The sequence below is a fragment of the Erinaceus europaeus genome, chromosome 1 (assembly GCF_950295315.1).
Source record: "Erinaceus europaeus chromosome 1, mEriEur2.1, whole genome shotgun sequence".
NCBI classification, from domain to species: Eukaryota; Metazoa; Chordata; class Mammalia; order Eulipotyphla; family Erinaceidae; genus Erinaceus; species Erinaceus europaeus.
The window spans coordinates 56885793-56902382 of record NC_080162.1 but is presented as its reverse complement, the minus strand read 5'-3'; the positions used below and the strand labels follow the sequence as shown (position 1 = coordinate 56902382).

Sequence of the window (16590 nt, the reverse complement as noted above, 5' to 3'; positions counted from 1 at the left end):
GCATTTAATCCGCTGCACTACCACCTGGCCCCCTATGACTGGGCATTCTTAGGGCAGTTCTTAAAACTTATCTGTGAGAATCAGCCTCAATTTAACGTAATCAAAAAACTCATTTATCTCCTAAAGTAGGCAAATGATCCAAGAGGTGTGGGCAAGGAGAGCTAACTCCACTGAAGCAACCCAAAGGAGGAACTGTCTTGAGTGTGTTTCTTGGTGAGAGAAACAACTCCACATCTTCCTTCAATACAATTGAGACACAGACAGAGAGTGAGAGAGAGAGAGAGAATATAAAATAAAATAAGAAAAATTGGGGTCAGGCAGTGACACTCCGCACTCCCGGTTAAGCAAGCATATTATCATGGGCAAGGATCTGGGTTCAAGCCCCAGCTCCTCACCCACAGTGGGGAAGCTTTGTGAGCAGTGAAGCAGTATTGCAGGTGCTTCTCTTTCTTTCTCTCTCTCCTTCTCCCTCTCCCTCTCTTTCTCTCTCCCTCTCCCTCTGTCTCTCTTCCCCCATCTTTCTTCCCTCTCAATTTCTCTCTGTCTTTATCAAATATATATATATAATGTATAAAAGAAAGAAAAACTTTAAAATATTAAAAAATAAAGTGAGAAAAAAAATTTAATTAATTTATTTATAAAATGAAAACACTGACAAGAACATAGGATAAGAGGGATATAATTCCCACCACCAGAACTCCGTATCCCATCCCCTCCCCTGATAGCTTTCCTATTCTTTAGCCCTCTAGGAGTATAGACCCAAGATCATTGTGGGATGCAGAAGGTGGAATGTCTGGCTTCTGTAATTGCTTCCCTGCTGAACTTGGGTGTTGACAGGTTGATCCATACTCCCAGCCTATCTCAAAGTGAGAAAATTTAAACCCATCTGAAAAAAACTTAAGGTCACTCTAGGAATTTAGGGCACTGTGATTAACAGTAAGCATGAATAGTCTCTGTTATCTTCCATGCTTAGAACCTCTCTTAAATCTGCTGATAAGAGTGGCACTGAGAATCAAGGATGCATCTGCTAAACTCTGGAAAAAATGAAATATCCAGTAGTCCAGGGCATGGTAATTGTGGAGGGTTATTTTCCAGCCTGGCTGTTCTGTCATTTTGTTTCTCTCACAATGGAGAGTACTTCAGAGACTAGGAACATTTCTGGAATTTTCAGGAGCAAGGAACAAGTGATGGTTGCAGGTATCAAATCCACAGTCAGAAAGCACCCTGTCACTGGAAAACAACACAACTCTGGGATTCTTACATGCACAGAAGAGAGACTGCAAACAAATGTCTAACTACGCATCATTTCTAATTTTTGGAGTGCTGAAGAAATGTTAAATTTCATTAAGTTTTACAGCCAGACTTAATATAGATATAAATTCCCTTAATGTTGGTATCAGTCAAAAGTGAACTGAACATTATCGTTAAACCAGTGCATGTGGGAGAATTATTTGAGGAAAATCAAAATAGTCACAGTTGGGAACACTTAGCCATGACCATATTAGATGCAAGTAGGCGCAGTAGCAAAATTCTGTAGGCTCTAATGGACTGGGCTGCTTTGCTGTTCAGTTTTTATACAGATGAGCTTTGTTCTGGGGCAATATGGTTGCAATTTAAAAGTCTGTCTGGGGAAGCTCATTTCTCTTTCATTAGTCCACAAGCACAGTGCAATTTCAGCTAATACTGTTACAAAGCTCCTAGCTGGCTTATTTGGTTAAATCCCTTCAGGGGAAGTAGGAAGCCAGAATAAAAGAACAAATGTATTGTACTTTCTTGTTCTGAATTCTTATACTGTGGAATTACTCAGTAATTAATCACACACCATGCTGTACTCACAATTATAAGCTCCTAATGCTTGAGATATCATCTCAATGTGTTGTAACTTAATATTTCACATGGGACATCTTGTCTCCCTAGTAAAATTTCTTTGAGGTCTGACCTTACATACAAAAAAACAACAAAAAGGGGGCCAAGCAGTTAAGTTCACACATTACAGTGTGCAAGGTCCCTGGTTCAAGCCTCTGGTCCCCACCTGCAGGGGGAGAGCTTCATGAGTGGTAAAGCAGGGCAGCAGGTGTCTCTGTCCCTCTCCATCTCCCCCTCCCCTCTCAATTTCTCTCTGTCTCTATCCAATAATGAATAAAATAAATAAAAGTATTTTTTAAAAACTGAAAAAAAACAAAACAAAACAAAACAAAACAGAAGCCACTCCTTCCACCAATGAGCAGGTTCAAAATAGCCTCTTTCCTCTGGGCAAACACATTAGAAAATGTGGTCACTTTTGGGCAAACAAATGAGGTACCTCTGAGCTAGTCTATCACTTTCTTAAAGCCCCACTACAGGTCATAAGGCTTGGTATACCTAAAGCACCCTCCAGCTCTCCCCTTGGCATGCACCCTTAGGCAAGGCACATTCTGCATCACTTTACCTGCCAGCCCTAATTACAGGTAGCACTTCCTAACTTTGTTCTCACACCACAGAATGTACTCCTCAGTGTACTAAACATATCTACTTATTTATACCAGTGGGCCCTTATGTTAGATTTAGCCCTAAAATATAGACTGTGAGAATACCAGTACAGCATCTCTTTGAAAAATGAACAGAGGGTGAGACCTTTTGCAGAGCGCAACATATGAACCCATATCACCTGAATGATCGCAAGTACCTCTTCTCTCAGCTAAGGGCAATATCATGGCCATGAAAACAAACAGAACTCTTGCAGATTGAAAGGCAGAAGGGCGGGGCTGGGTGGTGGTGCACCTGGTTGAGCACACTTGTTACGGAGAACCAGGATCCAGGTTCAAACCTCTAGTACCCACCTGCAGGGGGAAAGCTTCACAAGTGGTGAAGCAGGGCTGCAAGTGTCTCTCTCTCTCTCTCTTCCTCTATATTTTCCCTTCCTCTTGATTCCTGACTGTCTTTATCAAATAAACAAGAATAATAATAAAAAAAAAACGTTTTTAACTAGAAGGAAAGAAAGGAAGAAGAAAGGAAGGAAGGAAGGAAAGAAAGAAAGAAAGAAAGAAGCTAGCAGGCTAGGTACAACTTTTAACCAATGATGTTGAAAGCTGTAATGGCACTTCCTCAGCACACCAGTGGAATGCACTCTATGGCTTCAGCATAATAGTTATGCAAAAAGACTTTCATGCCTGAGGCTTTTAAGTGCCAGGTTCAATCCCCACACCATCATAAACCAGAGCTGAGCAGTGCTCTGGTTAAAAAAAAAAAAAAAAGGGCTCCATTAAGAACCCCAGAGATTGAATTCCATTTTAGTAGTGTTTGAGTGACATGAGACCGAGAAAATTTTCTAACTCCTTGCAATGTAGTGAGGCTATTTTATATTGGGTTTCTTCTCAGCAGCTCTAGCCCACCTAGAGAGAATGGAATATGGGAAGGTTATGTCTAGGAGCAAAAGGGAGGCTTTACAGAAAGACAAGAATTAGTGAATGTTCTGGTTGTAGTCTCAGAGTATCACTGGGTAGCATCCAATCTGGTCTCCTACGCCTACACTGAACTTCTCTGTTCCAGACTCTTGGAAACTGAGTTGGTAGTCAGCTGAGGTAAAGAACAAACACCTCATCACAGACCCCTGCAAGCATCAACCCGGCTTTGACCTAGCACGTTATGATTGGGCCCTCCTCAATCGCTATCGAACAGGCCATGGCCGGTGCGCCGCTATGTTCCATCGCTGGGGAGCCAGAGACCACCCGAACTGCCCCTGCAGCTACAGACAGACTATGACCCACATAGTCAACGACTGCCACCTCTCCAGATTCAAAGGAGGTCTCAAAAATTTACATCAGGCTCAACCTGACGCTGTCGACTGGCTATGGAAGAAGGGCAAACGCTAGAAGTAGAAGAACTGGGTAGCATGCAACATTGAAAAAACCTATAGTCAGGGAGGGTCAGCAGATATTTTCTATAAAAGATAAAAAAAAAGTAATATTTGTGAACTTCTGTTACAACTACTGAAATTTACTATCGGAGTGCAAAAGAAATTATAAAAAATATTGTAAACAAATGAACAGGGCTATATATCCAAAATTTGTTTATATCCAATAAAAATAAAGATAGCCAGACAACTTGACCTATGGGCCATATTTTGTGACCCTCACCACAGATGATAAATAAAAATGATGGACCCAAAAAGTGAGTGTCCAGATTATATTAATCAGTATGCTTGCCAGTTTACTGCCATTCTTTCATAGCAATCAAAAAATTACAGTATACAGTTCAAAGATGGTTATGTAAATGTAGAGCTACAGATACAAGTCAAAGAGCTATGAAAAAAGTTGAGTCTCTGTCCATTCTTTAACTTTGTGTACAGACAGACCATCTGCTAGCAGTGTGTCCTACACAATGGTCAAAGCCATGATTATTCAAGTATCTTTTTAAGAGTTAGCTAGTCTGGCTTTCTGGCCTTGCATTCAAATATTCAGAAAGTGAGCACCACAGGCTTTTTTTTATTTGTTTTTGTTTTTGTTTTTTACCCTGTCTGCATGCAACTCTTGTAAAAGAAAGTGAGCCATAATCAGAAGTTTCCTCCAGAATAAACTTCTAGGGAGGTTAGTCTGGGTTCATCCCAATCTTCCCACTTTTGGTGTGATAGTACAATGATAATTCAAGTTCTTAATGATGACTCTGCATCAGCCTGATCCTGAATCATCAATGATTAAATTATACTCAGCTCTCTAGCTAGTGTTTTCTAATACAAGTAAACAGACAAATGCATTTTATGAAAAAGTTATAGGAAAGTTCAAATAAAAACAGGCTGCTGGCTTAACCTGGGATGACTAAAGCATTAAATTTAAAGAGACACCTCCTTTCTCCAGATGGCTATTTTAGGAGATTCCAGTGTGATTCAAGGTCAAATCAATTTATCCCTGTACACAAATAATTTCACAGAGGACAATATTGCAATTTAAATCAGTAAACAGGTATCTAAGACCTTGAGAGAACTATGATCATTATCTTTGAGGAGGGGCAGAATTTTAGTGGTGGACATGATGTGGAACTATGCCCCTATTATCTTATAAACTTATAAATAACTACTAAGTCACTAAGAAAAAAATTTCAAAATAAGAAAGCAATTTTGTTTCAGCTATAAAAATTTGTACAGAATACTTGCAAAAGATTGCTCATTGTCCTTTCTTTCTATCTCCATTTGATTTTTAGCCAGAAAAAAAGTACAGCCAAACAAGAACAACTGTTCGCCTTCCTTAATGCCCAGTGTAAATTATTACTCAACAAATTAAGCCTGAGTCATCAAATTAACTGTAAAGACAGATAAATAATTAGAATCCTTAAGTCATCATCTATTGCAATAGTCGTAGGCAAATTTAACATGAGACAGGGCATGGTTTAAGTTCTTGTTATAGAAATGGTCTCAGAGTTTGTGTGGATTCCCAGCTACAACTTTTGTAGTCAGAACCCACCAGGTCCTCCCTCTACCCCTACCCCTCACAAGGCAGGCCATTTCCCCCAAAATCAGCTTTTGGAGTCAAAAGCACTCAGCTCAGAGCACAGTAATGATTATGATCGAGTAAGAGGTGAGGCCAGGTGGGAAGCTTATAAAAACTGGTCACTCGCTCAGGCAGCAAACAAAATGTGTAGAAAATTCTGATTATGTTTCTCTCTAATTAAATTCAATTTCCAGCCTTATTTGCAATTATAGCAAAAACTTGACCTCAGCTAACTCAGGTTCTGTCCCCACCCTCCTGTCTCCAGAATTGCCCTCAAGCTTCAAAGGACTAACAAAACATTAAGGAGAGGGTGTGATGTCCTGGTACATATGTCTCATTATTTGCCCATTTTGAGTTCTGCTACTATGCCCCCATTCCTGCTGGCATTGGTTGTCAGTTCATACAAATACTACCTGGTGCCTGGATTCTCATCATCCTGACACCAATTTAATTATTTTTTAAAATATTTTTTTATTTATTATTGGATAGAGACAGAAATTGAGAGGAGAGGGGGAGATAGAGAGAGAAAGAGACAGAGAGATACCTGCAGCCCTGCTTCACCACTCATGAATCTTTCCTCCTGCAAGTGGGGACCAGGGGCTTGAACCTGGGTCCTTGAGCATGGTAACATGAGCAAGCATCAGGCATGCTACCACCACCGCCCCCACCAACTTTCTAGGCCAGCTAGTTCTGTCATATTCTTATGGATCTTAATTTCACACAGTGTTCTGCTGCTCCTGCTCCACAATGAAACCACAGGTTGCAAAATGGGACACCTGATGCTAAGAAGTCCCACAGAGTCACTTCTGATTTGTGGCTCCAAACAAACCCATCCCAGATTGAGTCACAGACCTCCTGAGGTTGGACATACCCCATTCTCACTCCAAGAATACAGCTCATAAGAAGGAAATACCAACAGTCTCCTCTGAAGGGTCCACAATGGCTACTACTCATCTGAATTTTCTATTCAGCTCACCTGAGTCCAAGGAATTCTAAATATGAAGAAACAAACCAGGTTTCACCAACAGTCTTTTAAATCTGTTGAAGTTGTGACCTTAGCTCTGAAACCTAAACTAAAAAGTATTAACTTTTTTTTTCTAGCATGGAAACCTAAAAACATTTTATTTTGAAGTTGTGCTTCAGATTTTCCCTAGTCTAACATCTGTTGAGTGACAGTCTTAAATTCACACAAAGCATCTCCAAGCATACATACAATATTCCAGTTATCAACACTATTTTAAAGTATATACCATTTACACAAACATGACACACAAATTAGATGCCACAACACTGCAGTTCCCTGGAAGATCTAACTTCTCTTCTGAAGGTGAAGTACAGATATATCAGTCCTTCCAGTGGTCTGTTCATCCTGTTGCTAGCATTCTCTCCCCTCTTTTTTTGGGAGAAAGCAGGGTGCCCTGAGGAGGCTGGCTAAGACCAACCAGTGTTTCGAGTTTACAGTCTGCTGGCTGCAAATTCCTCTCTTTTTTTAAATTGAGATGCCTCACCCCACCTTTGTTAACCATCAGAGTCCATAACAATAAATGATCCATTTCTCAAGGTACTTCTAGAGAAGGGCTCTTTGAAGCATCATGGCTTAGGAAAGCATATCTGAGGAAGACTGATCTCCCTAGGGTTTGGGTGGCCAGCTCCTGTTGGCTTCTTGGTGTAAAACTCACAGTGTGTAACCTCAATTCCAGTTGACTGCAATGAGCTCTGCCGAGGATTCTTCTCCTATGGGCTCCTAGTCCTCTTGATAGGACCATCTCAAAGGTGTCAAGAGCACCAGAGAAGGGAAGACCACACAAGTCCCCAAGCTGGGGGCTGTGAGTGACCACTCACACTGTCCAGTTCATGATGTAAATCAGCAAGTGAACACTGACTAAAGAAACAGTGAACACATGTTGTATGCTGCGTTGACAGAGAAATAAGGCAGGAGCAACAGAATATGCCCAAAGATTTGTCAATAAGAAAGCCTTGCTTTTAGTTTCTCAGGTAGGAGTGTGCTGATGGAGGGGCAGGGAGAGAAAAGGGCAGGCATGGGCACCAATTTTGATCAGTTGGACCAAAATGAATGTAAAGTAAAAAGTGGGGTTTCTTTATCAACAAGGCTAGATTCTTGGTTATGAAAAGTCTTCATTGGCTCAGGACCTGTTTATATCCAAGTGAAAAAACAGGTTTCTTTTAACATTGCTACATTGCTTCTAAATGCTCTTGTCACTATAAATTCAGGGAAGGGGTAACTGAACCTACTTAGGAAAGGCAAATATATGACTATTTCAAAATAGTATATCCTTCAGAAGTCAGGAAATAGCAAACCTGATAAAGCATGCATGACCTGTTCCTGGCCTCAGGTTTGAACCTTGTCAGCACATGGAGGCACCGTAGATGACATCGGGGAGATCCACGAACAGCAGCGAATGCTGTAGTGTCTCTTCCTCTCTCTTTCTAAAAAAGTTTTGAAAAAAATAAGCTGAGGGAAGCCACTCAGATCACATATGTAAAGTCCTAGGTTCATTCTCCAGAGCCTATAAATGGTAAATGCATAGATAATAAGAAAGAAAGAAAGAAAGAAAGAAAGAAAGAAAGAAAGAAAGAAAGAAAGAAAGAAAGAAGGAAGGAAGGAAGGAAGGAAGGAATAGATTCCTCAAAAATAACTGAGAACCAAGTCTTTTTTTTTTATCACATTTCTTTCTTCCTTTTTTTTTTTTTTTTTTTTTTGCCTCCAGGATTATTGTTGTTGCTGGATAGGACAGAGAGATATAAAGAGAGGAGGGGGAGACAGAGAAGAGGAGAGAAAGACACCTGCAGACCTGCTTCACAACCTGTGAAGCCACCCCCCACTGCAGATGGGGAGCCAGGGGCTCAAACCGGGATCCTTACACCAGTCAATGCGCTTTGCGCCATGTGCACTTAACTGACTGTGCTACCACCCTGCTCTGAGAATCAAAAGGTTTGCGACAAAAGGCAGTTATGCTAAATCTGAAAAAGTCTGTGATCAGACATAGATCACAGTCCACATAAAGAATTAAAGTATAAAGGGATAGGTAGATGATGCACCTTTCTGAGCACATATGTTACCATCCACAAGGAGCTCAGTTCAAGCCCTCAACTCCCATCAACTCCCAGCTACAGGGGTAGGAAGCTTCATGAGTGGTGAAACAGTGCTGTAGGTGTCTCTCTCCATCTTTATCTCCCCCTCCCACCTCAGTTTATCTCCATCTCTATCTAATTTATTTACTGGGCCCAATAGAGAGTTTTGTTAAACATTGTATGATTTTACTTGTCTTTTTTTCATTTATAAAATGGAAATATTTATAAGACTATATTATAAGAGGGGTACATTTCCACACAATGTGCATCCCCAGAGTTCCACATCCAATCCCTTCCCTTGATAGCTTCCCTATTCTCTTTTTTTATTTATTCCCTTGTGTTGCCCTTGTTTTTGTTGTTGTAGTTACTATTGTTGTTATTGATGTCTTCATTGTTGGATAGAACAAAGAAATGGAAAGAGGAGGGTGATACAGAGTGGGGAGAGAAAGACAGATACCTGCAGGCCTGCTTCACCATCTGTGAAGTGACTCCCCTGAAGATGGGGAGCAGGGGGCTTGAACCGGGATCCTTAAGCTGATCCTTACACTTTGCGCCATGTGCGCTTAACCCACTGCGCTACCACCCAACTCCCAGCTTCCCTATTCTTTATCCCTCTAGGAGTATGGATCATTGTGAGGTGCAGAAGGTGGAAGGTCTGGCTTCTGTAATTGCTTCTCTGCTGAACATGGGCATTAGCAGGTCGATCCATACTCCCAGCCTGTCTCTCTCTTTCCCTAGTGGGGTAGGGATCTGGGGAAGCAGGCCTCCAAGACACATGGTGGGGTCCTCTGCCCAAGAAAGTCTGGTTGGCATCATGGTAGCATCTGGTACCTGGTGGCTGAAAAAGAGTTAAGATGTAATGCAGAACAAATTGTTGACTAATTGTGAACCAAAAGGCAAGGATATTGCAGATGAAGATTTGGGGTCTCCGATTTGGAAAAAGCTAGTAGGTCTATTTTAGGCATATTCCAAAGGGCCCATGGCTTTACTAGTTTTTACCTGAGCCTGGCATCTAATATGCAGGAGGACCCGGGTTATTGTCTGGGGAGATGATGTCATAGTTGGAGAAAGGACTAGAAAGCTGAATCAAGGAAGAGAGTAGCTCCCAAATATGGGGAAAGTATATAAATATTGTCAACTGTAAAACCCACTGATTTGATCTGGCGCCCATATTCAGCACAGGAGCCTATGTATGTTACACTTTATAAACTTCATACACATCACAACACAATCCATTTACAATCAGCTAAACCCAGCAGCAGCTCATTCTTGAACAACATGTGGGTTAAAACAAAACTTCCTTGAAAAGTAAGGTCCAATGTTGTTAAAATTCGGAGGCTCCAGCTGGCTGGGCTAGCTTCACGGGTGGGTAACAGAGACTTGGAGACACATGGCTGGACAGGGAAGCTGTATTTCTTTATTCAGGAACAATGATTCATAAACTAAACCAAACTAATCACCAAACAGAACTCTGCTGCCTCCTTCTCCCGCGGCGGCGCCAAGAACTCTCTAACTCTGGAACTCTGGAACTCTCTCAGGGTTCCTTGGGGTGGGGACAAGTGGGCCCGCGAAAACTAGCAGGACTGAACCAATTTTCTTGGCAGTGGGAGAGCATACAACAATTCCCCCTTTTCTTTTTAACTAAATGACCACAGTATCAGGGGTGTGGGGTGAACAGAAACCTATATCATACAGGCATTTTTTAAAAAGAAACTGGCACAAACATGGAGAAACATGTAAGCAAGTAACACGAACCAGTGTGCTGCCAAGGGAAGGCCTGAGGGGGGCATGTTTTTGCCTCTGTGGGCAAAACTTTATCAGCTTAAAATATATATATTTCTTGCCTCTGGGAGGCGTACTTGCCTCGACAGGCATTTGTATGGGGGTGGGGAATGGCCTAGAGTCCCAAAGGTAGCTGGCTGCAATTTACTTACTATGAAACAAAACTTGTTATTAGCATAACCACAGCACAATCTAAAATTTCTAATAGAGAAGGAATTTGAGACTTTTACATATCAACAACGTCTTTTTAACCTTTTGTTATACCCATTCAAGATGGAGACACACCCTAGGTGTGCGCAGGAAAGAAAACCTCAGGCATGAGAATAATTAGCATAGCCATTGTTTAATCTACCATTTCTAATAGAGAAGGTAATTAAGAGTTTTACATATCAACAAGTCTATTTAACCTTTTGTTACACCCATTCAAGATGGAGACACACCCTAGGTGTGTGTAGGTCTTGTTTAAACCAACTTAATTAAAATATATTGATTGTTAACTAATTTTTACCTCAGATTTTAAATGTAAGTTAATTTTATCTTTATGAGAATTACGTTGAAAACCTTTTTCATTTAACTTTGCCTAGTAAGAATTTACCAAACTTTACACACACACATAAACATGGTCATTAATACACAAGGAAAGAAATCTTTGTTACAAAGACATGTCATTTTAAACACGAATTTAGATCTGTACTGTCTTAGTTGTTGGGTGGGGTCACCATCTAGAGGTGGCCTCCCGCGCAGCTCCACTTCAAGGAATTGTAGGTTGCGATCTCTGCACAAATATCTGCGTACTTTAGCTTGTCTGCCTTCAGACTGGAGCTGGAGATCTCGGCCAGGGTGCCCAGTTTCAGCAGGGAGCCCAGGGGGTCCGGGAGGTCTGGGATCTGTATAGAATTCATAGCACATGGGCGGGCGGGCCAGCCTTGCAGAAGGCGCAGGCCGAGGTGCCCAGGGGTGGCGGCCATGATAGGCCACCGCGGCCCTGCCCCATGGCCCTGTCATATCTGTTGTCTTGTTCCATGGCCCTGTCATGTCTGCTGCCCTGCTCGCAGTGGCCGAGCAGCGTGGAGGGATCCCGCGCCCAGTGCCCTGCGCCACGCGGTGGAGAGCCGGCTCCTGTGGGCTGGCCTGCGTGCTGGCATTGGGCTCTTGCGTGCTGGTATCGGGCTCCTGCGTGTTGGCATCGGGCTCTAGCGTGTTGGCATCGGGCTCCTGCGTGTTGGCGTCGGGCTCTTGTGTGCTGGCGTCGGCCTCCTGCAGGGCTGCGGGCGCGGTGTGCGGGGTTGTCTGGGAGCAGCCGGCTGGCTGGCTGGCTGGCTGTTCAACCAGGTGGAAACGGCAGCTCCACACCTCACCTCTCGCCTGCTGGCTCCCCCCGACTCAGCTGGCTGTTCTGAGTGCGCCCGAGCGAGTGGAAACCACAGAGTGGTCCAGAGATAAATGTTCCAGAAACAGCAAAACAGTCTCGTGAAGAAAGGGCAGAGGCATTTGGAGATCTCTTCACAAGCAGAAGAGAAGGCCATAGTACATAGGTAGCCAAATTGTCTTCACTTATCTGAGAGATGCGCAGGTCAGGTCCACGTGGGCACCATTTGTTGTTAAAATTCGGAGGCTCCAGCTGGCCAGGCTAGCTTCACGGGCGGGTAACAGAGACTTGGAGACACACGGCTGGGCAGGGAAGCTGTATTTCTTTATTCAGGAACAACGATTCATAAACTAAACCAATCACCAAACAGAACTCTGCTGCCTCCTTCTCCCGCGGCGGCGCCAAGAACTCTCTAACTCTGGAACTCTGGAACTCTCTTAGGGTTCCTTGGGGTGGGAACAAGCGGGCCCGCGAAAACTAGCAGGACTGAACCAATTTTCTTGGCAGGGAGAGAGCATACAACAGTCCAACTCGGGTTTTGAGGACAGGGATGGTGAATTACACTTCCTTTCTGATCACTAATATGTGACAAATAGAATCAGGATAATTCTATGAAAATGAATAAGAGCAATTCTGGTTTCAAAGTACTTATTTGGGAACATCAACAGAAACCATCAGGATGACATAAATATAACTGCTTCAAAAAATTTGATGAGAAAAAAAATTTAATCTTACAAGTGAATGAGGATGGTTTAGGATCCAAGAAGAAGATGCATAGCTAGGGTCTTTTCCATAATTATGGTTTGCAAATGTAATATAACATCCCCTTAAATGGTAAATATTAAAAGAGACCTGGTCCTGGGAAAAAAAGATAGTCATATTAGACAACCAAGATATAATTATTTGTATACAACCAAGATACAGAGACTGTATCAGTGACTATTTGACTGGTCAAAAACTTTAATGGAATGGTGAGACACAGGAAGTTGAGAAATTATTTTTCAATGGATACTAAGATTCTATTATACAAATTAGTAAGTCATTTAAAGATAGACACATGCATGTGAACTGTATAACTGCATTCATCAAGATGTACACATCAGATTGTGAAATGTTTGTGTATAAATTGTACCTCAGGAGTCGGGCTGTAGCGCAATGGGTTAAGCGCAGGTGGCGCAAAGCACAAGGACCAGTATAAGGATCCCGGTTCAAGCCCTGGCTCCCCACCTGCAGGGGAGTCGCTTCACAAGCGGTGAAGCAGGTCTGCAGGTGTCTATCTTTCTCTCCCCCTCTCTGTCTTCCCCCCCTCTCTCCATTTCTCTCTGTCCTATCCAACAACAATAATGGCAACAATAATAACTACAACAATAAAACAATAAGGGCAACAAAAGGGAATAAATAAAATAAATATTTTAAAAAAAATTGTACCTCAATAAAGCTAAAGAGCTTTTAAATGGAACACATTTCAGAGCTGCAGAAATAGCATACCAGTTATGCAAAAAGATTTCCAAGCCTGAAGTTCTAAGGTCTCAGGTTCAATTCCCAGCACCACTGTAAGCCAGATCTGAGCACTAGTCTAGTAAAATAAAATGAAAATCAATAAAACAAATTTGAAAAACGCACATTTCAGAGTGACTCTTGCCCCAAGCAGAACAACTGTCTAAACAGATTCATACTGCAATTTTAATCACTATAATTACAAATGACTGGTAGTCCTCTGTTACCCAACAAATGAAAACACAAACTAATAGAATTAGTCAATTTGCTCTTAAAGACATTGTACTACTAATACATTAGGTTTGCAAACTAGGGTGAGTCACAAACTAAACTGGGTTGCCTCATAAAGAAATATAATTCCTGAAAATACTCATGGAGTCAAGAACTGTCCGAGTTGGAATATGCATCTGTTCCATCTTTTCCTAACCAATGAACCAGAAAACCACCTGAGGTCTTAACTACAGACCTGAGAAACAAAGGAGAGTATAAAGGGATGAGGAAAAAGGAGAAGCCTGGAGATCAGCCCCCTTGGGCAAGCAGAGAAAGTAATGGGGAAGAAATGAATTAGTCATTCAGTGGAGGTGGATCTCCCTTCATAGATCAAATTAAAAGGCAACCAACTAAATTTTATATTGGGGGAATGCAAACATATAAATATGTTTTAAGTGAGTAAGCAGCTTACTTCTGTGGAGGAAAGCTCCATTTTCTGAGGGAAAATGGAGTTGCTGGATTGCATAGAATTTAAACATCAGACTGTATCCTGTAGGTCTTAAAAGTCATTCCATTGTACTCCTCTTGTCCTATGGTCTTGTCAGTGTTTCCATTTTACAAATAAATAAATTTTTTAAAAAGAGTCATTCCAGTTTGCAATCATATTTTTGTTTGGTTATATAGCTTATATCTGTTCTCTCAACTGGACTATAAATTGTGAGTTACACAAAGGCAAGGACGTCCCCCCACATGATCCCCAAATTTAGCAGTCTTTTAAAGATATTAAATGGCTAAATAAATAAGATTGATATTGTGGGCAGTGTTAGGAACTTGGGCAGTGGTTTGGTACACCTCAGTGAAGACATAATTTTATGTCTATCTGTAATGGGAAGCTGGAAGTGAGCCTTACACAAAAATGAAAGGAAGAGGAAAAATGCCTCTAGAGGTGTCTTCACTTGTGACATAAAAACTTGGACATTCTCTCCTTTAGTCTAGAAAGCTCTAGAATAGGCTCTGAATACCAGGTGAGCTCATTTATCCACAAGGGATAACTTGACTGAAAATAGAGACCATCCAGGAGAGTGCAGAACTCAAATTTGCTAATCTCATACAGGCTTGAAGTAGAATGAGATAAGGAAGTCTTGGAAAGAGGAAAAAAGGGAGATAGAAAGTTCTAAGAACACACATCAGTTCTGCCACCATTTTACAAAGGATGGCCCAGAGGAGAACATTAACACAACATTCCACAGAACAATTTTAAGCACAAAGTAGGTGCATCTCACATCATTTTGTGTTGTATTGGCCTCTAACTTTATTACCCTAATGAGATGCCTTCTGTTTTTCAGAATGCCGAAGCAAGTTATGACTTCAGCAGCAATGACCCCTATCCTTATCCTCGGTACACAGACGACTGGTTCAACAGGTAAATTGGAGCTCATGAATTGCTTTTAACTTAGGGTTTGAGTATTCACTTTGTTGGTTTTGCTTGTTATCTTCAAGGCTTAAATAGCACTAACAAAATAATCTCAATGCTTACCAAGTTGTGTTATGATCTTTTTCTCTGTAACTACATTCTCTAAAGTCTTGACTTTTTCTTAAGATTGCACTGTTCCTCAGAAATACCTTTGGACTATTTTTGTTCTGTTGAACTAAGAATTATTGGCTGCTTTGTTAAAGGTAATAGAAAATGTAAATAATAAGAAAGTACTTTTTGGGAGTCAAGTGGTAGTGCAGCAGGTTAAGCGCAGGTGGTGCAAGGAACATGGACTGGCATAAGGATCCCCATTCAAGCCCCCAGCTCCCCACCTACAAGGGAATCACTTCACAAACAGTGAAGCAGGTCTGCAGGTGTCTATCTTTCTCTCCCCCTCTGTTTTCCCCTTCTCCATTTCTCTCTGTCCTATTCAACAATGACAACAACAATAATAACTACAACAATAAAAAAAAACAATAAGGGCAACAAAAGGGAATAAATAAATATTTAAATGTATATATCTTTTTAAAAAAGAAAGTACTTTCACCTACCACAAGTTAATTTATAATGTGCTTATTTCACTTGATCTGTTGAATGTTTAGGAGAACATTTCTTGAGGCAAAATGTGTTTGAGAAGGGTTTCTTCTATAACCTTTAAAATTATGTTTTAACTGTTAACAAAACAGTAAGTGTATAAGAAATAAATAATAAGTTTTAATAGCCACTGTGCTTCACTGAGATAACATTGAAACAATTAAGATTGGCAACTATGAACTCTTTTATTTAGACACAAGTTAATTCATGCAAGTGGGATCAGTGGATTGAAAAGTACTGAGGGAGAGACTTTATAATACACCAAATATAATGGTTAAATCCAGAAGAAACATTGGAGAAATGAACTAGGACAAAAGTCTAGATAAAAGTCCAAAAACAGTAGAAGCACATAAGGACAACATTCAAACACTATTCAATGCAATAGCTACCAGAGAGAGAAAGCTATTCTCATATCTGAGACAATAGACATTAAGGTAAATAAAGTAATAAAAGATAGTGATGGACATTACTTAATGCTCAGAGGATCAATCAGTCATGAGGACTTAATGATTACTAACATCTATGCACCCAATGAGAGGCCACCTAAATAAATCAAACATCTACTGAAAGAGCTATAGCAGTATATTAACAGCAACACAGTGATAGTAGGGGACTTCAACACCGCACTCTCTCAACTGGACAGATCCTCCAGGCAGCAAATCAATAAAGACATGAGGGAGCTAAATGAGCAGATAAGTAAACTAAAACTATTGTATATTTTCAGTCATTCACTCCAAGAAACAGAAATAAACTTTCTATTCAAGTCCACATGGGACATTCTCAAGGATAGACCATATGTTAGGCCACAAAGACAGCATCAGCAAGTTCAAGAGCATTGAAATCATCCCAAGCATCTTCTCAGACCACAATGGAATTAAATTAAGACTTAAATTAACAACAAACAAAAAATTAGTAAAAGTCCCAAAATACGGAAACTCAGCAGTACACTACTTAACAACTGCTGTGTCAAAGAGGAAATTAAGGAAGAAATAAAAATGTTTCCAGAGTTCAGTGAAAATGAAGACACAGCCACCAAAATATCTGAGACACAGCAAAGGCAGTACTGAGAGGGAAGTTCATAGCCATACAAGCACACTAGGAAAAATGAA

At 41.0% G+C, this 16590-nt stretch overlaps 1 protein-coding gene across 1 annotated transcript in view; it reads left to right on the top strand.

The window, feature by feature from the left end:
• PCSK2 (proprotein convertase subtilisin/kexin type 2) overlaps positions 1-16590 on the top strand; it is a 266200-nt gene that overhangs the window by 188154 nt on the left and 61456 nt on the right. The window contains exon 6 of the mRNA XM_007525724.3: positions 14760-14836. Within this exon, the coding sequence (XP_007525786.1) occupies positions 14760-14836 (77 nt within the window). The remainder of the gene's footprint in view (positions 1-14759; positions 14837-16590) is intronic.